The sequence below is a fragment of the Haliotis cracherodii genome, unplaced genomic scaffold (assembly GCF_022045235.1).
Source record: "Haliotis cracherodii isolate W230 unplaced genomic scaffold, xgHalCrac1.p SCAF_9, whole genome shotgun sequence".
Lineage (NCBI taxonomy): Eukaryota > Metazoa > Mollusca > Gastropoda > Lepetellida > Haliotidae > Haliotis > Haliotis cracherodii.
In genome coordinates this window covers 4348679-4375578 of record NW_027266343.1, presented here as the reverse complement: position 1 = coordinate 4375578, position 26900 = coordinate 4348679, and the positions used below count along the sequence as shown (strand labels likewise).

The following is a 26900-nucleotide window of genomic DNA, read 5'->3' as shown; positions in this document are numbered from 1 at the left end:
ATTCAATCATGTTTCCAAGCAAATATAATGCAGTACATATCCTAAATTGCTACCCCATCAACGCACATGTCAATTAAGTACAATAACAGCTATATTTTGAGACCATGAACGGGACGGTGTGAGGTCATCGCCTCGGTGGGTGAGTGGGTGAGTATGGTTTTACGCCGCTTTTAGCAATATTCCAGCAATATCACAGCGGGGGACACCAGAAATGGGCTTCACACATTGTACCCATGTCGGGAATCGAACCCGGGTCTTCGGCGTGACGAGCGAACGCTTTAACCACTAGGCTACCCGACCGCCCCTCATCACCTCGGGACAGGCGATAGATAATTACCTCAGGTTATATAGGCCATTTCATACACTAATGGCAACACACGAATATTTCAAGTTTATCATCATTTTACCTGCAAAAGTACATTTTAAGGGTAATCACAATGTCAGTTAGGACAGGCCAGGTTTGGTCAATTTGCGTTATTTTGATATCTGCTCTTTTTATAGTCCTATGACTCGTATTTATTAAATGAAGCCAGAAAAGCATTTTTCTAGCATTTCCAACAGTACTTTAAGAAAGCCATGTCATTGTTCTGGTTACATTGTAGTCAGAGAGGATTTTGCAGGACAGCGTCTACTTCTTCGGGCATCCGTTCGGGTACAGGTACAGATGCTGGTAGGATCGGACATCCAGGTGGAATCTCTCTGAAGTCTTTGTGACTTGTTGCAACCGATCATTGTCAGAGGGGTTGGCTTCGGTGAAGTGAAACATCTGGAAACAAGAACTTATCTCCTTATATGACGGGTTTTACAAATGTGCATGTGTTTTATCATACTAATTGCGTTTTTCAGGTCTTTGATGGGCATTTATAAGTGATACACTTGAGGAAGAGAATTAATGAATGTCAACTTCTTTATTATGAGGAACACAACGTTTCGGACAATATACTTATTCCTTCATCAGGTGAAAGATGAAGGAGTAAGCATGTACTCCGAAACGTTGTGTTCCTCATAATAAAGAAGTTGATATACATAAATTACCTTCCTTAATAGCGTTTTAGCCACGCAGTTTTACATCAAACCAAGTAAAAATATGAATTTTCCTTAAAATGACCATTGGTCTTCCTGTTGGTGACTGCTGCCATCAGGATCGTGACAATTAAAGGCGCTGTTTGTTTGTCTTTCTCAATAATATGATATAGCTGTTGCTCGCAATGGTGTACTATCAATTTTTGTTTGTATCTTGCTTACCCTGATGGGAACGTCTCCCATGTCCCTGTAGCAGTGCATCATGGTGCCATCTTGAAGCAAGTTGCTGGTAATCTGGAGATGACTCTTCAGAATGTTCGTGTATTCAGGTGTGGTATAACCTGTACACATGTGAAATACAAAATGAAACTGCAAACAAGTGCCCTATATTATGAAGTTTAGAGTGCGACATTAAATAGTATTAGTCTATGATGATAGTGACTGATAAAGTTAAAAATTAAAGTCACATTGGTTATATTTAGACTTACTAATTTACTGGAGCCTTATCAGTGTGCTATTTTCATATTGTGGTGTTAACTAATACTTTCTGCTTTCAAATATTTTCAAGTAGTTTTAAGTCGAATCTGTGATATTCTAGTTATTGTACTGTCGATCGATGACAGGTATTTATTTCGTCAAATGTATGTAGTATTTAATGTATAACTTCTCGTCACGATATAGCTGGCTTATTGCCGATGTGACGTTAAATATCCACTCACTCACTCACACTGAATAAGTGTGCACTATAGCCTGAAGCATTGCTGTAGGAACTGAATTTGCAGTTTATTTAACAATGATGGCGACATGACCTTTGGGAAACTTAAATAAAATGGGGCAATATGATACTTATTGCATATTGCTGATGAAATATTTCTTAGAATCAATGTACCAGCTGAACATTGGACGCATGGTTGTTGATATATTGGAGCACATACAGTTTCAAAAATTTGGGATTTGTTCACATAAGGATACAAGCATAGAACGCATATTGTGAAAATAATTTAACCACCTAAAAATTTCAAGATGGCCACCAATTGTTCAAATATTGCCCATCAGTAACATAGAAATTAGAAAAAGAAAATTAGAAGAAGAGTATTGTTTTCAATGTTAGTGACCATGCTGAGACTGACTGTACTACTTCAATGGTCTTTTATCATTTCAGTATACACTTGCATCGGGAAGAACTTATGAATCGTCCCCTGGGAGTGTGATAAAATGACTAAGTGGAGCCTAGTTGCAGTGCAAAATTTGCTAGAATATACTATATCAATATCAAATGTGTTGTAAACACAGCCATTTTGGCAATTATACCTTCCGCATAGAAGACAAGGTCTGCCAGAAAGATGGTCACATTATCAAACTCCTTTGTCTGAGTGTTGAGTGTCACATTCATGGCTCTGGCAAAGTCTTCACAGCGGTAGAGAGGAATGGCTGAGTACTTGTCACCTCTTGAAGCCAGGACACTGGTTACAGAAGCCCAGGTACAGTCGTTCTCCACTTCCACAACTAAAAGTACACGTGTTCAAACTATGGTAAATATACCACTCCAAAATTTACAGAGACTCTCTATTATTGATCATTATTCAATCCCATTATAAGACCACAGTGTGTGAAAGTATACATATAGAAACTTGATCTAGAAATATGACAGAGAAGATCCATGTGGTATCTAAATGCATCTACACTATAGTGAATAGCTAGGTCATTAAACCTTATCCCTAACAATTAATAAGAGAGGAGTATGTTCTTGGGCACATACCATACGTGATTCCCCACGCCTATCGGGGATAGTATTTGTGCAAAAAAACAAAACAAGAAAATTACAACCCTATCATCACCACTGTAAACTGTAACTTCAGATTCACTTGCCTGCTATTATGATGGGGTTGCCAACTTCCTGATATTAATGAAAAAAGACAGAAATTGATCAGGGCGATATCAATCATACATCAGACAATAGGAATAGGACACATTTTTCTGATAAATATATAAGAAACGCATCAATAACCAAACATTTTGTTTACTGCAAATCTTTTGTTGACTTACAAAGCGTCATCATTACCATATTACAGACTCACCATATTGTCTCGGGGATTGTTTTGGTAAAATAATTTGTTCTAAAAAATACTGAAACAATTAACTTTCACTTAGGGTTTCAAAGAAAAGTTGTTTGTTTGACATGCTGGAAGTCCTAAGAATGGTTTGCAAATATATTTTTTCACTCCTTCTGACAGAGAAACTTTGTTCGTCTTGAAGTAGTGACTGAAAACATATTGTGTCTCTAACAGCTACTGACAATATTAAATGACCGGTTCCCAAGAGTTGTAGTATGTTGTGAGCAGATTCATTGCTAAAAATGAAATATCCTTTTCAGAACGTACAAAGAGAGCATATTCACACATCAAAATATTAATTTTAATGAAGTAGAGGAGTTTTAACATTCAAATTTGAACACATGACCATGCTCACCTTGAGTGCATATGTGACTGTGACTCCTGGGGTGTCGTAGAGGAGCTGCTTGATGGCGGATATATCAGATGCCTCATTTCTGCCGAGCAGCGGGGGTAGAGATATCTCAAGCATGAACAATTTGTCGTCCTTGCCGCCCTCCACGTTTGCCCACAGCATTACACAGAGGAGGACTCCGTACAATGTCATACTTCCCATTCTTCGCAGGATACTAAAACTGAGCGGGTACAATTATTTTTATGTCATCTTGTATTTACTTACTTCAAAATAAAACCGACTAAACCTTTACATATTCATAAGAATTGTCTGTCATGAAGTCGATTGTACGATTCCGACTATATAATGAGGATGATTATATTGTGTTTAGGAATCACTATCAAATAAGGTATATCCCAGGTGTTCGCGAAAAGGCGGGCGTATCCTGCTCAATCAATGGCACCCGTCACAAGTCAATTGTTCACCTGAAAAATCATCATGGGAACATGTGGTACAAGTCAAAATAGGGAATTGTATCAGATATCATTTTTGTTTCCGATACGACAAATTGGGAAATGTCCACCATAAAACTTAACTGGGGCCTTGTATGTTGTAACCTTGATCAAACAACTTCTGAGCAAGAGGTGTATCGCGCTTTTCGAGAGTTTGAAATGTGGACACCAAGGGCTGGAGCTGCAGGAATATTGCTCGACATAAAGGGAACGTTGACTATTGGAAAGTTGAAATCATCCCTCTTGTCATACAGTCTTCTGGGGAGTTTTTTGTTACTCTGAATGTTAATGCATAGATCTAAATATGAAACGCATAGATCTAAATATGAAACAGATAAAGCTGCCCTAATTGATCGCCCTAATTTCCAAGTTCGGATGGGTAAACCAGTGGAAGTGAATTGGCTATTTTATGGTTATTGACCGATATCAGATCATAGATATACCGGGGGGCACGGGGGGCCCAGTCGTCTAAGGCGCCGCGATTCGCTGCGCAGAGTTGCGTCCCTTGGGCACGCCAGAAACCTATGATTGTGGGTTCAGATCCAGGTTCGCCCCGATTATGTTTCTAGGTTTTTCAGCACCATACCCGTGCTCGTGGGTTTCACCGAAGTGGTAAACGTCTAAGACCTGCGTCACTTGAGGCTTTCCTCCCTCATTAAGCTGACACGCCGCGATATAACTGGAATACTGTTAAAGCGGCGTTAAACCCAACTCACTCACTCACTCATAGATATAGGAAAACACGGACTATTACACTTATCTGAAAATTCAAATTTGGAAATGGCAATGAACTATCACACCACACAATCTCTCTGCAACATGTCAGAACACCAATCACGCTTACTGTGATTGGTTGGCCAAAGAGACCAGGGTGCTGTTGTGCGAAAGGATCTCAGCGCTATTATGATCGTAACTCCCATACCTCAACACAGACTTACGACAGTCGTTGCGCTAAGGTTTTGTACAACGGCAGCCTGGTTTAAGCACGGGTATCATGACTCCTCTCACCTTCACCTCTGTATGTAGACGTCCTTACGACCCTGGATCAAGGAAGCTTCTTGACAGAGGTGTCTGCTTCAATAGAGGCTATCAACACCCTACGCCGTAACACTGAGACGTCGGATTGATGATCAGGTATATACTATATAAGTAATTAGTAACAAGAGTTGTTGCAGTGAAGCGATCATGTATTGCTTGGTAGAACTTCATTTTAGAAATTTGGCACAGCTGTGTTATCTTTGTTCTCTTTGCTCATAATGGGACAATTAAGAATACTTAATGATTTTTTTTAAATGTAAAGTATTGTGTCTATTTTTAATAATCTTTAAATGTAAAATATTGTGATAGACATGAACAGATGTCACACTATCATATGTTTATGAAATATTGGGTTGTGATGATAAACCTACAACTTCAAACAAACTTCAATAAGTATTGGTTTCATTGTTAGATGTGTACTTGCTCATGAATATTAATAACTACTTTAATAAACACGATATTTCTCTACTTGATCACAATAATGTTTATCTGTTTTACAAATAAGTAAAGGTGTATACATTTTTTGAAGAAGCTGATGAAATGAGAATACAGAAGAACATGGTTGTTTATATCAGGTGTTGAGTGTGATCCTGTGACGACGTAATCTACAATATAATCTCTTCTGTAATCTAGTAAACCGAATCTTTGTTTTAATGTCAAACAAATAAAAAAATATTAGCCAGACAGATACATGGTATGGTTCTATGATGAAGACGAATCGTGCATTTGAACGTATGTTAATTAATAGCATTGAGAAATGTGAAAATTCCGTTTCAAAAAGGTAGGCAGTTTACAATTGGTAGTCGGTTTCTTCTCTTAATAACCATGATATCTGTTTTCTATATGAGGCATGGGCCCTTATGTGTTTATTTGTAAATTGATATGATTACGAAATTAAGAATTGGGTATTTGGACTTCCGGTACGCCACTCGAAGCGTAAAGACGTGCGACTGGCGCCCTCGTGGTAATCCACTTCAATCGTCACACAAGCATGGCGGGGAGACGAAATACAAACAAACAGAACAACAAATCTACCACCAGCAGTACTGCTACACACAAAAACAGCTCGCATCTGCGCCCGGAGCTGACAGATGAGGAGGAAAGTTCTTACGTTATTCTGCCCTTACATTCACCCTCGTCCTCCCCGCCTGCTGACGATGCAGCCAGCGACTTGAAAACGTTCCTCCGCGAGGAATTGGACAAATAGCCCAGTCAGATATGTTCCAAGATCGACTCTGGTAAAGAAGAAGTGGCTGATTTGTTCAAACGGGTATCTTCAGTGGAGTCGTCGGTGGAAGTTATGTCGAAATCTATCGACGACCTTGGTGACAAAATGGCGTCGTCAGAACAACGCCTCCGTGACGAAATCGACAAGCTTAGAGAAAAGCTACTGATCTCAGAGATGAATTCCCGGAAATCCAACTTACTAATCTACGGTGTACCTAATACAATCACAGATGTTGACAAGGCCTGTAGAAACATTTTTAAGGATAAATTACACCTGGATTCACATGCGATGGACAACATGTTGTTTGTGAATATTCGCAGACTCCCTCGATTCACATCGAGCGAAGAACCTAATCCTATCATCATTAAATTCGTGCGCAAGGAGGACAGAGATGTCATTTTGAAGACGACCTATTCCGTGGGGAGGGAATTGGCGAAAGATCGGCTCAGTGTTCGTACAGACCTGCCTGTCGACTTGAAAAAACTTCGTGGCCGCCTGGTACGAAAATGGCGTCGTCAGAACAACGCCTCCGTGACGAAATCGACAAGCTTAGAGAAAAGCTACTGATCTCAGAGATGAATTCCCGGAAATCCAACTTACTAATCTACGGTGTACCTAATACAATCACAGATGTTGACAAGGCCTGTAGAAACATTTTCAAGGATAAATTACACCTGGATTCACATGCGATGGACAACATGTTGTTTGTGAATATTCGCAGACTCCCTCGATTCACATCGAGCGAAGAACCTAATCCTATCATCATTAAATTCGTGCGCAAGGAGGACAGAGATGTCATTTTGAAGACGACCTATTCCGTGGGGAGGGAATTGGCGAAAGACCGGCTCAGTGTTCGTACAGACCTGCCTGTCGACTTGAAAAAACTTCGTGGCCGCCTGGTACGAAAAGCCGCTGAACTACGTAAACAACAACTGCATGCAAAGGTTCGCGAAAAGGAGATCGTTGTTACCCTGTATTACAGAAAGGATGCCAGGAGCGCATGGAAAACTCTCAAAGAGGACGAGGAACTAAGAATCTAGCCTAGCTAAAGTCAATGTCTGTGATGATGAGTGACCAATTTTCTCGATCAATGTTTTATTTGTTTGTTTTAAACACAAATCTAGTGTAAACTTTATTTTAGTGCAGATCAACATGTTTGGGTTTCTTGATCTCGGACATGTGAAGATCCACTGTCACGTTGTTTCACAGTGATACCGGAGACGCTTCTATGATATTTCTTTGATGGATAAGTTGTGAAAAATAAAATTAGATAACCGCTTTTTGGGAGGTGAGCTTAAAATAACTAATACACTGTAGAATTACTTTTATCATGAGTGACCCATTCTCTCGGTCAATTTTTATTTTGTTTGTTATAAATCACAAATGTAGTATCTAATGGTATATTTGGGATAACACTTTGTGTTATCCCAAATATACCATTAGATACATTTGACCACTTTCTAAATGGCATTGTGTATTCATAGCTTTCGGCCATGGGAGCCGTGCCAATTTACACTTGTCAGGGGGGTACTCAAAGTACGTGATCTAGACTACCAGTTGTCGAACTTCCATTGTGGAAGCCTCGGTGGCTGAGTGGGTTAGATCGCTGACTTTGTGTGCTGGCGATTAAGTGCCTCTCTCTGGCAGGTGTGGGTTCGAATCCCGGACGGGACTCAACCCAAAAAAGTACTAGAATCTGTATTTTACTATCAAAGTGTTATCCCAAATATACCATTAGATACATTTGACCACTTTCTAAATGGCATTGTGTAATCACACAAATGTAGTATTAACTTTATTTTAGAGCACATCAACATGTTCGGGTTTGTTGATCTCGCTCTTGGACATGTGAAGATCCATTGTCACGTTGTTTCGTTATGAAAAAAATTTATGTAGATAACTATTAAAAAACAAACTAGTATACTGTAGAATTACTGTATGAGATAATAATGATAATACTTATTTGCATAATATCAGATGTAAGTCTTAAATGCATTGCATCATTAGTTCATCAGTTAAGCTTTTGATCAATAGAGAACTTGTAAGTGTGTAAAACTCGTAAATCACATATTGGACAGTGTGTTGGTTTGGTTATTGTCTACTTTTCTCTATATTACTATGTTAGTGCCTACTCGCTCTATGCCACAGCCTAATTTAGTTTATACTGATATGGGTCAATTGAATATTGCATGAGGAAATATTCAATCGAATCACTAGTAACTGTGAATGTAGGATGTTAGTTTCACATTGGACAGTATTTAGTTGTGTGTTGGTTTGACACTTGTGTGCTTCTTACTTATCATTATGACAGCTATTTTTGCTCCTGGTCTTTTCTGTTAAATGCCACTGATACTTTTGGGTGAAGATTTTACCCCTTTTTTCTGGTGGTAGCCACATGGTGCCAGTTTGTATCATACGATGCTTTACTTGAAGTTTGTAGAAGCAAGTGTGAGTTTGATTTCAGTCATTTATGGTTTTAAAGCTTTTCCCTCAGATAGTTGTGAAAGTGTATGTATGTGTAGAAAGTGTGTAAATTCAATCTTTCATATGGCCTCTGTGTATGTGAACAAATCTTTTATTGACAATGGCTAACTTAGGTTTTACCTGCTGCTCTATGAACTGTAGAGGACTGCAAGATAAAGCCAAGAGAAGGGATGTTTTTAACGTTTTACGATCTAAAGCATACTCATTTCATCTACTACAGGATACAAAAGAACAAGAACCAATTATAAGATCACAGTGGGGATTTGATTGCATCTTCAATTCCAAAAACAGCCAGTCCAGGGGTGGTGCGATTTTGTTTAACAAAAATGTGGACTATAAGATTCATAGGACTTACATGGATGACAATGATAACTTACTTATATTAGATACAACTATTAGTATCTGAGTTTTTCATTTCAAACTTGTCCAAAGCGTAATACATAATGGAAATTTAATACTTTTTTGTTGAATGATACGTATTACATAGATCTAGTGAAAGAAACTATTTTAAAGGTTAAATTGCAGTATATTAAAATGTATGGTGATGCTCGAAATATTAATGATAAACCTAATCATGAAATTCAGTTTAATATAAATGATCAATTATTCTTTGAAGTCCTGCTTCTGGAAATCAGAGGAAAAACAGTTTCTTATTCTTCCTTCAAGAAAGAAAATATTGAAAAAGAACAATACATGATTCAACAGATCGAAATTCTTGAAACTTCTAGTGTTATTAATTTTGATGATTTGAAAGATAAAAGAAAAGAATTGGAGGAAATTAGGAAACGCAAGATGGCTGGAAATGGCATAAGATCTAGAACTAAGTGGATTATGGATGGTGAAAGAGTTTGCAGTTATTTCTGTAACCTTGAGAACAGGAATTTTGTCAGCAAGTTATGACTCATTTGGAGTTAAACGATGGCACCACATTGCTAAATTCAAGTGACATTATTGCTGAAGCAGCCAATTTCTATGAGAATTTATACAGTAGCAAAGAAAACACATGGTGCAAGATTGTGATTTGAATACCCTGTTGGACAGAGACTCTTTCCCCTTTTGAAATATAAGTGATGTGAAAGAGATGAAAGATCTATTAACTCTTGATGAGCTGGCAAAAGCTCTGAAGCATATGCAAAATAACAAAAGCCCAGGCTCAGATGGCTTTCCCACTGAATTTTATAAATTCTTTTGGAAAGATATTGGACAATTTTTATTGCGATCATTGAATTTTGGTTTAATATCAGATGTACTCTTTGTTACCCAGAAACAAGGGGTTCTTGTCTGTATTCCCCAGGGGGACAAGCCTAAACGCGTCATAACTAACTGGAGGCCCATATCACTATTGAATGTTTCATATAAGCTGGCATCTTCATGCATAGCAAATAGAATCAAATCAAGATTGCCATTTATCATTAATGAAGATCAGACTGGCTTTATGACAGGTCGCTACATTGGTGACAATATTCGCTTAATCTATGATGCCATCTCATGTACAGAAAAATCAAACATTCCTGGTATGCTTCTTCTTATAGACTTTGAGAAGGCATTTGATTCCATTGCTTGGTCATTTATAGACAAATCTTTATCCTATTGGGGATTTGGTGAAAATTTAAGAAAATATATATCAGTATTTTACAATGATACTAAAAGCCGTATGTCCATTAATGGTCAGTTGTCATCTTGGGTTAATATCACACGCGGTTGCCGACAGGGTGACCCATAATCACCGTATATATTTATTCTCTGTGCAGAAATACTAGCCAATATGATCCGCTCTAACAGAGATGTCAAAGGTGTCCTGGTGGACGCTAGTGAGTATCTTCGTAGTCAGTATGCTGACGATATGGCATTATTACTTGATGGTAGTCAGTCCTCTTTTGTATCATGTATTAACTCTCTTGATTGTTTTGCCAAAATATCTGGTCTTGAGATTAACTATAATAAAACTCATGTTATCTGGCTTGGCTCCAAGAGAGGTTATAAGGAAAAGTTCAAAGATGATTTGCCTATTAGTTGGAATCCAGAAGAGTTCAGAATTCTAGGAGTCAAATTTTGCACAAATCTGAAAAAAATGGTTCAGTTGAACATTAAAGACAAATTATTTGAGTTAAAACAGATTATGAATAGGTGGATGAAACGGATAGTTACTCCAATTGGTATGGTGGCAATCATTAAATCCTTGTTGATTTCAAAACTCAATTATCTATTGTTATCACTGCCTGATCCCCCAAATGGTTTTCTTGTTACTTTAAATGCTATGCTTTCTTTGGAGTGATAAACGAGACAAAGTAAAGAGGATTAAAGTTTGTCAACCTGTTAAGCAAGGGGGCTTAGGTATGGTGAACTCGTTTTCATACGTAACATCTCTTAAGGCCACATGGATAAGGAGACCTCAGGTGATCAAGAATGGAAGCACCTATTTAAATCTACATATCCTTATTTGTGTAACCTTGGTGAATTTGGTGTGACATTCTTTGAGAGAAAATTATCTTTGATAAGTAATGAGTTTTGGAAAAGTTGCTTTCAGTCATTTATAGTGCTTGATAAGAAAATCAAGCCAGAATCTTTCAGTAGTTTTTTAACTGAACCAATTTTTTATAACCCTAATATTAAAATTAATAGGAAATATTTTTTCTTTAAATACTGGTTTGAGGAGGGCGTCTCCCAAATTATAGACTTGGTCAAGGCCAATAAGGAGTTTCTGTCATATGAGGAATTTAATGATATGTATGGTATTTTTTCATCCTATTTGGAGTTTCATGGTGTTGTTAGCAGCGTTAAACAATACCTTGGAGCTCTAACTTTAGTTAGAGTCCCAACAGATTCTGTGGAGGATCAGCGCTGTGTGGTAAAAACCATTTGTAGTTCCATGTCCGGTTCAAAGCATATTTATTTTTCATTGGTTTCTACAGAACTATAAACTAAAGGGCAGGAAAAGTGGGAATTACAGTTTGAAAACTTAAACTGGAACAATATTCGTAATAAAATTTTCAGTACAACACAGGATGTCAATCTGCGATGGTTTCAATACATAATTACCCACAGAATTCTCACCACTAATACTTTTATGTATTTACTCAATTATGCTCAGAATGATTTGTGCTTCTTCCGTCACAATGAAAAGGAAACAATTACTCACTTGTTTTGGGAATGTGATGTAATAAAACAATTTTGGGATGAAGTGTCAGTGTGGATAGACCAGTGCTTTCATGTTTATAATATGATATTGTGTGCAGTATTGATACTTTTTGGAGTTAAAGAGAACATAAAAACAGATGAAGTGTTTGATTTACTTTTACTAATTGCAAAATTCTATATTTATAGATGCAAATTCAGAAATACAAAACCTCATTTTCATGTTTATAAAAGGAAGCTTTTTCACGATACAACATTGAAAAAGATATTGCTTTCAAGACAGGTAATCAACAGATATTCTATGGTGCTTGGATGCTGTATCATCAACTTTTCGAAATGAGGAGCAGCTTTCTATTTAATTTTAGTTTTGCACTTAAGATTTTAATGTTTGAGACCATGTACTTTCCTAAACTGCAATATGATATATAAACTAGAGTGAATGTGTGAATGAGAAGTGTGTTATTTTCGGTAAAAAAACAACAAAGTAAGATGTACTGATAAGTTGTGCTTTATGTCATGGGCTTTCTGCTTCCCTGGGCAGAAGCCCATTTATGTAACAGGTGCAGCTTTCTAAAAACGATAAGAGAAAAAAAAGAATTAGGTATTTTAATTAATATTTTGTTTCATACCTCATATATTTGTATTAGGGTTCCACTAATATAAAAGGAACAACTTTGGCCGACATGATCTGTAAAATTTAAATAATAGCAGCACAACCTTTCCATTACCATAAGAAGTTCAACCGGGAAGTGCCGCGTAAGTAACGTTTATCTCTCGTGTATGACTTTTATTGACAGACTACCACGTCATTACAACATGCAGTTCAAGTGGTTCACTGACATCCACAAACAGTTTCCTCTTCGGTTGCATTTGTCCTTGTAACGTGACCAATAAAGTGACAAACCCTTTCCTTTATCATAAAGCGACGTGCTAAATGATGTATGGCGTGGTCTCAAGACTTGATCAATGTACCGAGCTGCTGTGACACCATTGCCTCTCGCTAGGCCGATGTTCTGGAAGACCACAGGGCTGACCCTCTGTGCAAGAACAATTCCACCCCACACCATGATGCTCTCTCAACAACACAAGCATCAGAATAACGTTCCGCAAGGCGTCGCCTGGTCCCGGCGTGACGTGGTGTCAGAATGGGTCTTCAGTGTGGGCAGCTTGTCCAGCTTTCAATCGTCCAAGGGCTTGTTGTCGCTGATATCTTGTCAATCTTGGCATGTGGTAGCAATTCAATAACGAATGCATGTTATCCGATCTGGGTGGATTTTTATAGGGCAAGAAATGGGGGAGCGCATGTGCATTTTAATTTGCACGGACCTCACATGCATTGGGTTACCATGGCCGTTGTCGTGATGCGTTTGGGTGATCGGTTTTATTGTCATCTGCTTGGTTTTTTTATCATCAAATTTCATTTTTTGGACAAGGTAATGTTAAATTTTAGAAACTTTGACAAAAATTACCCAGATATTTAAATGACAACTTTTCATGCAATGATACTTGGGGCGACGTTTCTTTTGCGGTTCAGTATAAATGTTGAACAAAATATGGCTTACACATGTACATGTCTTCATATAAAAACTGGTGATGAAGTTATAAGATTCCGCTAAAATTCTGCATATAATCTTAAGCTTTTATGTCAAGCAATGAAGGAAATACATGAAACTTACAGTGTCCAAAGCCAAATACTTTTCACAGTTTGGGTGCTATAGTGTTTCCTTTTAACACACTGGCAGATGCTTGCACAAATAAAAATGAAAAAAGGCACCAATCGCAATGCATTTTTTATTAATTATGACTTCAGTTCAGACAGTATTAAACTATGTCATAAGCATAACATAAAGATAGCAACACTGACACCAGTGAAATCTTGATCCAAAATTATGCCTTCATTATATTTTTAAAATTTGTTTGTTTATTGTTTAACTCCGCACCCAGCAATATCCCAGCTTTATGACGGCGGTCTGTTAATAATAGAGTCTGGACCAGACAATCCAGTGATTGACATCATGAGCATTTATCCACGAAATTTGGATACGATGACATACATCAACCAAGTCACCGAGCCTGACCGACCGATCCCGTTAGTCGCCTCTTACGGCTTACCTTTCAAAAACCAACTTATGTATGCCTGGATTATAAATTATTTGTGCCCGTTACACTTTTCTGAAGAAATTACAGTTTAATATTGAGGAGCGTGATGACATTCGGGTTGTTTTGTTAAGCATCACCCTCCAACAATCTATGCAATAGCTGACCATACAAACAGACTTGGTCATTTCCCGTGATTCATTAATTTTACATCAATGTTAATCAAACCAACACATTTTTCCTTTATATACATATATGTTTTGTATCCAAAGACCCCCAACGCTTTTACCATGACCACCCAAAGAATGAAGAATTTAAGAGGAATCTCTGTGTTTTGGGGTGCACTTAAGAACAACTGACAGTAGCAGGTAGCTGACAGACGGATGTGAAACTTCTGGTTCTGGTTATGATGACATCATGAGAGGATGTTGCGGTGCGTTTTCTAAGCCGTCGGACAAGCGTTAGGGTAGAGGTACAGGTGCTGGTAGGCCCGTATGTCCAGGTGGAATCTCTCTGAAACCTTGAACGTCTCCTGCAACCGCTCATTCTCAGAGGGGTTGGCTTCAGTGAAATGAAACATCTGAAAACAACATGACTCTTTATGTGCTCGAGTTGTTCATCCAAGGTTTTTATGTCATGTAGTGACTCATCAATAGGTCTCCAGGAACCCATGCTTCCCGTAAAAGGCGACTATGTTGCTTATGACTGTTACTTTCATTTTGATTCTTAAACAAAAGTGGGGCACTAGTGGCCAAGTTGTCTAAAGTGCCGACTTTACTGTATTGCATCCCTCGGGCACGCCAGAATCTATGATCGTGGGTTCGAATCCAGGTTGTCTTGATTATGTTTCTAAGTTTGTGAGCACAATACCCGTGCTCGTGGGTTTCACCAAAGTTGTAAACGTCTAAGACTTGCATCACTTCTGGCTTTCCCCTAATCAAACTGATATAAATGAATATTGTTTAAAGCGGCATTAAACTCAATTCACTCACTTTAATATGATGGAACTCCATTGCGTGAAATAATACATTGTAAGCGTTAGTTATTATCATCTTTCTACAAATGGCTTACCCTGATGGGAACGTATCCCATGTCCCTGTAGCAGTGCATCATGGTTCCATCTTGAGTGACAGTGTTGGTGGTCTCCAGATGGCTCTTCAGGATGTTCGTGTACTCTGCTGTGGTATAACCTGCAGCAATGTGATATACAAAATTTTCAGACACGCTATTTCTGGCAGCAATGCACTATATGAAAATGTCCTGTTGATACTGGCCGAATCCACACTATCATGGACGAAAGCTTGATGGACCTTCACTAGAACTTGTAAACGGAAATATTCATGCCTTTGTCAGTGTTGGCACTGCTGACGGTTAGGTTGCAAAAAGTGTGCTCTTAGGATCCATGTTTGTATGATATTATGAATACTTCGCAAAAAGACACACAACTGACCACAGTAGACATTTTAATATCAAATATTTGCAATGCTAATACTATTATTTATAATGCAACCAAGTTGTCTGAATTTACCTTTTGCGTAGAAGACAAGATCTGCCAGAAAGATGGTCACATTATCAAACTCCTTTGTCTGACTGTTGAGTGTCACATTCATGGCTCTTGCAAAGTCCTCACAGTGGTAGAGAGGAATGGCTGAGTACTTGTCACCTCTTGAAGCCAGGACACTGGTTACAGAAGCCCAGGTACAGTCGTTCTCCACTTCCACAACTAAAAGTACACGTGTTCAAACTAAGGTAAATGTACCACTCCAAACTTTCCAGAGACTTTGTCGCATTAATCATAAAGTGTTTTATCTTGAAATGTTTGATCCAGATATCACTGATCATACAAATCAAGTATATACATTGTCAAAACCAGGACTTTATCAGAAATAGAGATTATTTGCCAAGTGTGTCATTAATATTAGAGATTAGGAATACAAACTGTGTTTTGCGAGCCTTTGGCAAGGAATTATCTCTTTTCATATAATATATTTCTTATGATGAAAGAAAGTTCAGATACGTGAGAAATACTCTGTTTAAACGTTACGTTATGAAATTATAGTTTTCTGAGGCATCACATCGATGTATGCAGAGTATTGAAAGTAATTACTGCTAGGTGACTTATTTGCATATTTATCAGAATGTAATTTCGGACTGGATTGGTTATGGCAGCGATAATACAATCCATTTCATGGTTAAGCCAAATACATACCATATTTATTGTCTACAGAGTAAACGAAACTCAATAGTACACCTGTCTGAAAGGTTGCATCCCATTGACATACCTGCTATTATGACGGGGTACCCGAGTTCCTGAAAATGGATAAGAGAAATATTTACATATATTTTAAAGAAATATTGATCCAAACAATGTATAATATACCAGTATATACCCAAAAACTGCAGGGCTAAGGGAAAAAATGCTTCATAATTAGTGAATTAAGGTGTTGGATCATAACACACAAAATAGATGTGTATTTTAGCTTAACCACAGCGTGCCATCTTTGATTCCAAATACATGGCTTATGATACAGTGGGAATCGTACACGAAACGACCGAAGTGCTGCGATTGTGGTAAAATCCACTAGTTTGACTTTGACGTATGACAGTTGTAGCGCTATGATTGACGTTATTCCCTCAGATTAACGTAGACTTAACACAATCAAAGCGTTATGATTGTCGTAACTCCAATAGTTTAACATAGACTTACGATTCGTAACGTGATGGTTATCGTTTTTCCCATAGTTGAACAAACACTTACGAGACTCGTAACGTTATGATTATCGCAACTCCCATAGTTTAACATGGACGCGTGATTCGTAACGTGATTACTGTCGTTTTTTTCCATTTCTTACTCCCACCATAGTTTAACATAGACTTAAGACAATCAAAGCGCTATGATTGTCGTTTCTCCCATAGTTTAAGATAGATTTAAGACAATCAAAGCGCTATGATTTTCGTTAGTCTTTAACATGGACTTAAGACAATCAAAGCGCTATGATTGCCGTTAGCCCTATAGTTTAACATGGACGAACGACAGTCGTTGCGTTATGATTGTCATAAGTCCCATACTTTACCATAGACGTACGATGCGAAAGGTTATGATTGTCGTAACTCCCATAGTTTAATATGGACGTACGACAGTCGTACTCACACAGCCCCCTGTACGTGACTATAATCAGCAACAATGATTTGATTCACATCTGGCAAACAGTAACATTTTTTAAACGTTTAAGAGTTTAAAGCAAATTATCCAGATTGCGAATGTGAAATGCAATTTGCATAAGGACCTTTTTTGACACACTAATCTGCATAGTTTAAGGAAAAAACAGATCCTTTGTATATAATGACAACATATGTTCATTTGAATGAAATAATTAGACTGCATATCACATTTGAATCGTGTACGTATGTCAACATAGCAAGACAAAAACGTTTCATAAACATGTTATTGGTTTTGATGGAGTTTATTTTCTATTATTTGAACATGAGCACTTCTTGGACCTAAGCTGGTTTCATAGAATGTTTTGATAAAGACACAGCAAACACAACGTGAAACAAATATAGACATTTTTTTCTTAAGATTCGATAACTCATCATTTTGATTAATTTATGTAATATGTTTGTCATAAGTCCTTAAAAGGCGGTTTGACCTTTACAACATTCCAGTAACATAAGAATGTGTCATTTCTCATATCAAATTCTTTGGAGAAACCTGAATATCCTGTGTTTGAGAGTGTATGTGACACATCAAAATATTTATTTTGACGAAGTAGAGTAATAAAATTTAAATTTGAACATATGACCTTGAGAGCATATGTGACTGAATATTTTTATAAATTAAACAACCTAAAAGTGTCGTTTTTCAATGGGCAAAAAAAATCCTAACAATACCTCGTCCTTTGAACACTCTTCTTGAGTGCAAATGTGACATTGACTCCTTGGGTGTTGGAGAGGAGTTGCTTGATGGCGGATATATCAGATGCCTCATTTCTGCCGAGCAGCGGGGGTAGAGATATCTCAAGCATGAACAATTTGTCGTCCTTGTCGCCCTCCACGCATGCCCACAGTATCACACAGAGGAGGACTCCGCACAATGTCATACTTCCCATTCTTCACATGATACTGAAACTGAAGTGACGACTTATTTGTGTATTTCTATTGACCTGCTGATAATTAACATAGTTTGATGCTGCCGGTGCGGCAGGACATGCTTACCCTTTTCGTGAACACGTTGAATCATCAATGATTTCGGGGCGGTCGGGGAGGCTGGTGGTTAAAGCGTTCGCTCGTCACGCCGAAGACCCGGGTTCGATTCCCTACATGGGTACAATGTGTGAAGCCCATCTCTGGTGTCCCCCGTCGTGATATTGGTGGAATATTGCTAAAAGCGGCGGAAAACCGTACTCACTCACTCACTCATCAATGATTTCATTAATCCATTCATTTATTTTACCTATTACGTTAAAAGAAATCTGTTTCAGAAGAGAAACGAGAATGAATATTCTGTGGTGTATACTGTTTATATCAAATGCAACTCAAAACAAGTTAAATTGGAAGCATGTGAAAACATCGGACATCTTCCCGAGGCAAGAACGATAACTGACTGTAACAGTCCAGTCTCCACCCTGGCCGAACTAGGTTGAAATTTCCATTCTCGATCGTAGCGCCACCAGTGGCTATTACGAGTTATGTCCCTTCTACGCCCCTATTAACTAATCAGATTCCACCTCACGTATCACTTGCAATTGCTTCAAACAAATGGCGGCGCCCAGTCAAGACGATTTGATTTGAAACTCACTCACTCACTCACTGCACGTTGAAAAAGTTCATGTTGTTTACGAACCGTATGTCTAGTCCGATACGCAGTTTTGATTGGACTATGCATATACTCGTTAGTCCAGCCAAAATGTAACTCCGGAATTCCAGTTCGGCAAGGGTGGAAACTGGACTTTTATAGTCCGTTAACGCCCATGCCTCGGGAAGATGAATATCTGATGTTCTGTAACTTCTTTTGAGGAGTATATTATCTTAAGGGGATTAATGAGGGAGAGTCGTCGCTGCCAACTACACCACATAGTGGCCCTGTGTATTCATCTGTGATTCATGTACGGCTACCCGCGAAGTACGAGTGTCTGTCATGTTATAATATAGAACATCATTCGTGACCAACTCGTGTTATTCCGGGACAAGCCGAATAGCGACTCGTGCCCCTCTCATGGCCATTTTTGCGACCGGGTTCCGTCTTAGCGCAAACGGGCATACCTAAAACAATTATCAACTCGTTGCCTAATGGTTGAATAATTCCCCATATATTATATATATTTCAGATGCAATTTAAAGCACATCGGGACATGCGGAATTATACAGTATGATTGAACACATGTTACTGTGTCTTGGGTATATTTTTAGAATGCAAGACATATGTAAAATCAAAATAATATTTCTGAGGGATGATTTGACGAGGAACTTGAAATCATGCGCGCATTCTGATTGGTTTGTCGTATTTTCGCACATAACATTCATCGATAGGGGGACGAGTCGTTATGCAGGTTACGGAAAGGGGCGAATGGTGACGAATGATAGAACATATGAGCCTCACATCTTAAATTGGTATTTTCTCGTAAACATACCAATGCAGTAAGACTCATATATGTTTCCCATATTACAAAAAACAATCTGGATGAGATAAATTAATCTGCCGATCGCAGTCTTAAGCCAACCAGGTCTTTTGTGGACACAGTTTTATTGGCATTGGTTGTTACTGTTAATATTTTAACCATTTGACAGAAAGACCTATTTTGTAAGAGACTAAGCATGTTTTCTGTCACTGAATCAAGATAAACTTTCTTCTGGGGAAGAAGACAAAATACGCCTTGGGACCCACAGTAGACGGAGTTCCAATAAAAGAAAGTGCCAGTGTTATGCTGAAACTTTTTTTATTCCTACATGTCAGATAAACATTTTCAATGGTAGCTACAAAATACTGCACCTACTTGGTGACAGAAACGTTTCTTCTCTCAGACTCTGGACAACCCTTATGCGATTCAGGGAATGAATTGGTCCCCAATGACCTATGTATGTCGTAAGAGTACAATGGATCGGGTGATCAGATCCATATACTGAGCTGATTGCGTGTCACCTTGTCCAGATGGCGTGGATAGGTGCTCATGCTTTCAATCACTGTTTTTTACTTATTCAGACACGTATTTTTACAGGGTTCCGTGATATAGCTGTAAAATTGCTGACGGTGGTAGTAAACAACATTCACTCACTCACTAGTATTTGTTTGTTTGTTGTTTAACGCCGCACTCAGCAATAATCCAGCTATATGACGGTGGTCTGTAAATAATCGAGTCTGGACCAGACAATCCAGTGATTGACATCATGAGCATCGATCCGCGCAATTGGGATCGATGATATGCATCAACCAAGTCAGCGAGCCTAACCACCCGATCCCGTTAGTCGTCTTTTACGACAAGCATAGTCGCCTTTTACGGCAAGCATGGGTTGCTGAAGACCTATTCTACCCGGGAATCTTCACGGGTCACTCACTAGTAGTGAGTGAGTTAAAGCTTTACGTCACATCGGCAATATTTCAGCCATATCTTGACGAGTCACTCACTAGTAAGGAGTATTACAAGTGTACATGTGTCTGGTAGCACTTCACTACTTTTACCTTTCTGTTTGTTGGTTGATTTTCTCCACAATCTGGAAACAGCTGCCTTGTTGTAATTTCAGATAGTGTCATAAACTCAGTATGATGATACTGAATCTGTCCATTGTATGGTTGGTGTTATTTTTTATCCTCCTCGACAAAATAACGTTAATAATCACAGTTTATGACTGTAGTGCATATATTTCATTAAGGGCATTTCATTAAAAGGGGTTGTTGTTTCCCTAAATTAGGATCTACAGCTGAGTAAACAGTTTTTCTTAAATTCGTTTTATGGGATAATTAAAAATGTTCTATGTTAATTAATATTTCAATCATGATTCTAAATTGACAAGCGCGTGGAAACGCATATAATCAGTTGAACACCTGCTCCTCCTGCATATGGATTCAAGTTGAGATCGCAGGCTGATGAAGGGTGTGGGTAACCGTATTTGACGGTAATATATTTTGGCCAGTGAGCAATCCCATTTAGCACCCTTCCGATCGATCAATGTACACACGACTTATTTATTCGTGTATAATACGCACTCGTGTGTTATATGCACGTTTAATTACGGAAATTAAATTCTGGAAAAATATATCTGTCCTGTATAATACGCACAGACATTTCTTTTGTATCATTTCAGTCTGTAAGCATAAACCACGAAATTTCAACTCCTTCACCAAAATTATATTCCAATTAGAGCCCCCTATTTTTAGTGTTGAGAGCGCCTTGGGCGCGTTTTACGTCGAAAACGGTATTGTTTGTGTTGTGCTTTCTGGTTCTGTTTATTAATTATACTGCTTATTTGTGTATCCATTAATCTTTCCAGATAAAGCAGAATTCAGTGTACACTGGTATCATATATTTCGATCTGGTCACACCTAAAAGAGTTATGGTTTAGAATTTTTAATTGTTGATTAACAATCTCATTGGTATAGGCTTTGTAGATTGGTTTATCTTTTTCTCTTTGATGAATAACCGCCATCAATACTTCACCAGTTTATCAACAGTATGCTCCATCACAACAATACTTCACAGGTTTGTAACATGTTCCTCGATTACATCAATACTTGACAGGTTTGTAAACACTCCGTTCCTCCATCATCCTTGATTGTAGGAACGCTTTCAAAAACTTTAAGGGTAGAGAAATGGAGGACATTTCCTAACTTGACGCATCCGTGAGAAAAATATCTTCCATGCAGTTCCCTATTTCGACTTGTACCATTTTCCCCATGTTTTTGTTTCAGGCGAACAATTGACTTGCCATTGCATGTGTCTATGACGTGTCCCATCGATGGTGGAGGATACGCGCGCCTTTTCCCGAACACCTGGTATCATCACTATTTTAACACATGCTCACCACATAGTCGGAATCGTAAATCGACTTTGCTTTTAGTGGGCATTTCTTATCAATATAGAAGGGTTTTGTCGCTTATATTAAAACGCTGACCCAAGGAGATACCATTCAACAGCTTAACGTGGATTTCCCACTCAGGCAAAATATAATGACTCCGAGCCGACCAGTCCTTGTCTAATACCCATAATGCCGAGCGCCAGGCAGGTAACAACACGTGCCACCGTTAAACGTCTTTTGGTATGACGCAGCCAGGGCTCGAACCACCGACCTTCCGCTCTCCGGGCAGTGGCTTAATCCTCTACCCTACGGAGCCTGTTATTTCGACAATGAGATACGATCCCAGTGTTCATATTTCAGGGTAGGACAGATCCAAGAGATGTGAAGGTAAGAGTGAGTGAGTGAGTGAGTTGGGTTTAACGCCGCTTTTAACAGTATTCCAGTTATATCGTGGCGTGTCAGCTTAATGTGGGAGGAAAGCCCGAAGTGATGAAGGTCTTAGACGTTTACCACTTCGGTGAAGTCCACGAGCACGGGTATGGTGCTGAAAAACCTAGAAACATAATCGGGGAGAACCGGGATTCGAACCCACAATCATAGGTTTCTGGTATGCCCAAGGGACGCAACTCTGAACAGCAAATCGCGGCGCCTTAGACGACTGGGCCACCCGTGCCCCCTGTGAAGGTGGGAACAGCTTCTGGTGAACACTCAAGACCATTTGTTTCAAAAGGGAATATGGTAGTTTGTTTGTTGTTAAACGCTGCACTCAGCAATATTGCAGCTATATGACGACGGTCTGGAATATGAGCAAACGTGGTAAAACTGTTGAGTGGCAGAATGGAGTTTTATGAGCATATTAACAGATGCATTTCTTTATCCGCATGTCAAAACATGTCACGGGACAAAACTCGAAAATATCAATTGAGACTCTGATAATTGTTTAATACAAGAAAACACTTCACACCTAGCTGATATACATAACACACTGACTCCGAACAAAAAACGGTTCTCGAATGTACATATGTGCGCTCTGCTGCATTTAATGAAAATAATGAAATTACCATTACATTACGGTTCCATAGCAAGTTTTAATGTGTCTGAACTTGACTCCGATTCTGAACTGGACTCCGAGGTGGAGGTTGCTTCACCTGAAACAGAAGCATTTCCTTTAAAGATTCATCAATATATTTTGGATTCAAATATCAACTTTGGTCAAGCTGAATACCTTCAGGTCCAGATTGTGTGTAGTTTTTCGCCGCTTTTACCAATATTCAACAACGGGGGACGCCAGAAATGGGCTTCACACATTGTATTCATGTAGGAATTCAAACCCGGATCTTCGGCGTGACGAGCTAACGCTTTAACCACTAGGCTACCCCATCGCTCCTAAGGACAAGGTGATAACAGGGGCTCTTTTTAGAAATAATATGGTTGTTCCCCCTTCTTATTTTCGTTGTGGAGTTTTAACAAAACAAAATTCAGACGCAAGACGCAAATGTTTCAAAAGTCTGATTTGAGATGTACAAGATGGTTTTCTGAGAGGATGTAGTTTGGGAGAGTAGAAACATATGGTGAAAAAGTCATCCCATTTTGAAACCTCTTTTTGACTGTGAAATAATTGTGAATGTCATCTCACAAAAGGTTGAGCGTCCGCAAGACGTCCTGACGACATTTTTTCCTAATTTGGATACCTTTTCAACTATTGTAAAAAACCTACCGTCTGTTATAAATGAAACTGTTATTTCTCCAGACCCAAGTTTCATCGCCAACCAATGAGTATTCGCTGGGGTGCCAAGTGCGATAGTAACTTCCGGGTCACTTCCATCGGTCAGGCAAACATTCCCTTCCGGTGTGATGTAAAACTCCAATATGATTGGGTCGAAATACAACACCTTACTGACGATGAATTTGAAGATGAAATCTCTATTACTGTGAAGCTGAGATGGGTGGACGTCGGTCAAACCGAGGTCAAAGAATCCGGATCCTCGGATTGACAATCGAACAAGTTCGTTGGCGTGAAGAGTTCGGCTGGAATAGCACCTCCCACTGTCGTCCAAGTGACTGGTGTCCAAGCCCCAATGCGCTGTCAGCTTGTCTTCGCTGACCGTTATGTGGTCGTCATGTTCATCACTGAAGCACAGAGCCCTGTTCCGAAGTTCTAGGAATCTGTTTTTACCTGTATAGATGGGAGAAATAACAGTTAGTGAAACCCTGGAGTAATATCTTTGAATTTCATTTTTGTTTGTTTGTTTGTTTGTTTAACGCCGCGCTCAGCAATATTCCAGCTATATGACGGCGGTCTGTAAATAATCGATTCTGGACCAGGCAATCCAGTCATTAATATCATGAGCATCGATCCACGCAATTGACGGCGGCCTGTAAATCGATAAGTCAATTCTGTGATTGACGTTGTGGGTAACTATCCACGCCGTCGTTTACGATGACACGTAACAACCAAGCATGACCTTTTGGTCGCCTCTTACGACCAGCATAGGCTGCTAGGGACCATTCTGAATCAGACTCTCCACAGGGGCACGCATTGTTGGCCAGTGATATAGATTAGAACTACAAGTCTGACAGGTTTAGATCACAAATACACTGCATGGTAGCCCCGTGTGGTAACACCTTGACGTAATTTGTAAAACACCCATGTGGTCGTTAAGAAGAGCCAGTCGGTTTCAAGTTACAACTATAAAACACCAACGCCGGAGAATAATTAGTCTCGATTAGCCGAAACAGATTCCATCAAAATGCAAGTCAGTGATGACGGAGCATCGGGATGAAGCTTGTAGTCATTCAGTTGAAGCGGGGCGTCATGTCGATCGGTAATGTAATTGACGCATTTTTTAATTTGTTTAAAAATAAACTATGAGTGGCAGTTGTTTATCGTAAATATAACACTGCAGGGAAATTATACCATGAGGGACATTTTTACACCCTGGTGTTTCTGAGCGCTATGGTATCTTTCCGTCGACATTGACATCCATCTGGTCAGATGGTAACCGTATACAACCTGCGCTAAGTTGGGTCTCCCTTACACACTAAACTCACACGCCTTGATTAAAAAATCAAAGAGGTAGCCTATACAACATGTGCTTAGTTGGGCCTCCCTTACACACTAAACTCACACGCCTTGATTAAAAAATCAAAGTGGTAGCCGTATACAACCTGTGCTTAGTTGGGCCTCTCTTACACACTAAACTCACACGCCTTGATTAAAAACTCAAAGAGGTAACCGTATACAACCTGTGCTTAGTTGGGCCTCCCTTACACACTAAACTCACACGCCTTGATTAAAAACTCAAAGAGGTAACCGTATACAACCTGTGCTTAGTTGGGCCTCCCTTACACACTAAACTCACACGCCTTGATTAAAAAATCAAAGTGGTAGCCGTATACAACCTGTGCTAAGTTGGGCCTCCCTTACACACTAAACTCACACGCCTTGATTAAAAAATCAAAGTAGTAGCCGTATACAACCTGTGCTTAGTTGGGTCTCCCTTACACACTAAACTCACACGCCTTGATTAAAAAATCAAAGTAGTAGCCGTATACAACCTGTGCTTAGTTGGGCCTCTCTTACACACTAAACTCACACGCCTTGATTAAAAAATCAAAGAGGTAACCGTATACAACCTGTGCTAATTTGGGCCTCCCTTACACACTAAACTCTCACGCCTTGATTAAAAAATCAAAGTAGTAGCCGTATACAACCTGTGCTTAGTTGGGCCTCCCTTACACACTAAACTCACACGCCTTGATTAAAAAATCAAAGTAGTAGCCGTTTACAACCTGTGCTAAGTTGGGCCTCCCGTACACACTAAACTCACACGCCTTGATTAAAAAATCAAAGTAGTAGCCGTATACAACCTGTGCTTAGTTGGGCCTCCCCTACACACTAAACTCACACGCCTTGATTAAAAAATCAAAGTAGTAGCCGTATACAACCTGTGCTTAGTTGGGCCTCCCTTACACACTAAACTCACACGCCTTGATTAAAAAATCAAAGTAGTAGCCGTATACAACCTGTGCTAAGTTGGGCCTCCCGTACACACTAAACTCACACGCCTTGATTAAAAAATCAAAGTAGTAGCCGTATACAACCTGTGCTTAGTTGGGCCTCCCTTACACACTAAACTCACACGCCTTGATTAAAAAATCAAAGTAGTAGCCGTATACAACCTGTGCTTAGTTGGGCCTCCCTTACACACTAAACTCACACGCCTTGATTAAAAAATCAAAGTAGTAGCCGTATACAACCTGTGCTTAGTTGGGCCTCCCTTACACACTAAACTCAAACGCCTTGATATAAATCGGGTCAGAGCAGCGCTGCGCCATCGCTTTCATTCGACAGCACTTTGGGTCGCATGAAAGCTGTGTTGACTGAAACAATGGCATGGCCCCTTAAGATCATTCACGTCGTCAACGTTGAGATGAAGTACTTACTTGTGATTATCCCCATGACGTTACTGCCGTCCAGGCTGTCTGCTGAACATGGCTGCGTGACCTCAAGCCTTCACCATCTGTCGGACCAACAACACAGGGAATGGCATCTTTATGTTGTTGGATTACAGCAATGTTGTGGGATTACTTACATCAGGGTGGAAGTAAACCCCCTGACTTACTGACCTCGGCCTAAAAGTATTAGTTAATGTCATTAAGTCATTATGGCTTTAATAAATCTGGTGTTCATAATGGGAGAGAATAGTTTACGCTGCTTTATCAATGTCCCACCCACATAAACGCAGTAGATCCAAAGCATGGGCTTCACACATAGTGCCCAGGAGGGGAATTAAGTATGGGTATAAACATGCATTAGGCTATCCATACACCCAACAGTATTACCGAATTCCCTATATTAGAATATTAAAAACACGATTGAGATATCGAAGTTCAATAATGAAAATGTATGCAAAATACATGCATTT

At 39.1% G+C, this 26900-nt stretch overlaps 3 protein-coding genes across 3 annotated transcripts; all 3 read right to left on the bottom strand.

The window, feature by feature from the left end:
- Positions 1–628: 628 nt before the first annotated feature.
- On the bottom strand, positions 629–3690 carry LOC139452600 (uncharacterized). The gene is made up of 5 exons (XM_071234127.1): positions 3493–3690; positions 2893–2920; positions 2335–2529; positions 1246–1364; positions 629–766 (listed from the first exon to the last, which is right to left on the bottom strand). Exons 1-5 carry the CDS (start codon positions 3688–3690, stop codon positions 629–631), a joined length of 678 nt encoding a protein of 225 aa, XP_071090228.1.
- A 10714-nt stretch (positions 3691–14404) lies between these two features.
- Positions 14405–18071, bottom strand: LOC139453033 (uncharacterized). The gene is made up of 5 exons (XM_071234659.1): positions 17868–18071; positions 16245–16272; positions 15491–15685; positions 15034–15152; positions 14405–14542 (listed from the first exon to the last, which is right to left on the bottom strand). The coding sequence occupies exons 1-5, from the start codon at positions 18069–18071 to the stop codon at positions 14405–14407; spliced, it is 684 nt and encodes a 227-aa protein (XP_071090760.1).
- Positions 18072–23040: 4969 nt separating this feature from the next.
- On the bottom strand, positions 23041–26434 carry LOC139452745 (uncharacterized). Its single transcript, XM_071234337.1, has 3 exons — positions 26419–26434; positions 23690–24148; positions 23041–23120 (listed from the first exon to the last, which is right to left on the bottom strand). Exons 1-3 carry the CDS (start codon positions 26432–26434, stop codon positions 23041–23043), a joined length of 555 nt encoding a protein of 184 aa, XP_071090438.1.
- Between the last annotated feature and the right edge of the window lie 466 nt (positions 26435–26900).

What these genes read in the sequence shown, in the direction of transcription:
- LOC139452600 (XM_071234127.1), bottom strand. Translation starts at nt 3,690, where the DNA reads ATGGGAAGTATGACATTGTACGGAGTCCTCCTCTGTGTAATGCTGTGG. An exon ending in CAGTCACATATGCACTCAAG is followed by an intron (nt 2,921 to 3,492) that starts GTGAGCATGGTC and finishes CATTAATATCAG; the next exon opens with GAAGTTGGCAACCCCATCAT. An exon ending in CAACCCCATCATAATAGCAG is followed by an intron (nt 2,530 to 2,892) that starts GCAAGTGAATCT and finishes GTGTACTTTTAG; the next exon opens with TTGTGGAAGTGGAGAACGAC.
- LOC139453033 (XM_071234659.1), bottom strand. Translation starts at nt 18,071, where the DNA reads ATGGGAAGTATGACATTGTGCGGAGTCCTCCTCTGTGTGATACTGTGG. An exon ending in CATTTGCACTCAAGAAGAGT is followed by an intron (nt 16,273 to 17,867) that starts GTTCAAAGGACG and finishes ATCCATTTTCAG; the next exon opens with GAACTCGGGTACCCCGTCAT. An exon ending in TGGGATACGTTCCCATCAGG is followed by an intron (nt 14,543 to 15,033) that starts GTAAGCCATTTG and finishes TGTTGTTTTCAG; the next exon opens with ATGTTTCATTTCACTGAAGC.
- LOC139452745 (XM_071234337.1), bottom strand. An exon ending in AGTTTCATTTATAACAGACG is followed by an intron (nt 23,121 to 23,689) that starts GTAGGTTTTTTA and finishes CTTCTGTTTCAG; the next exon opens with GTGAAGCAACCTCCACCTCG.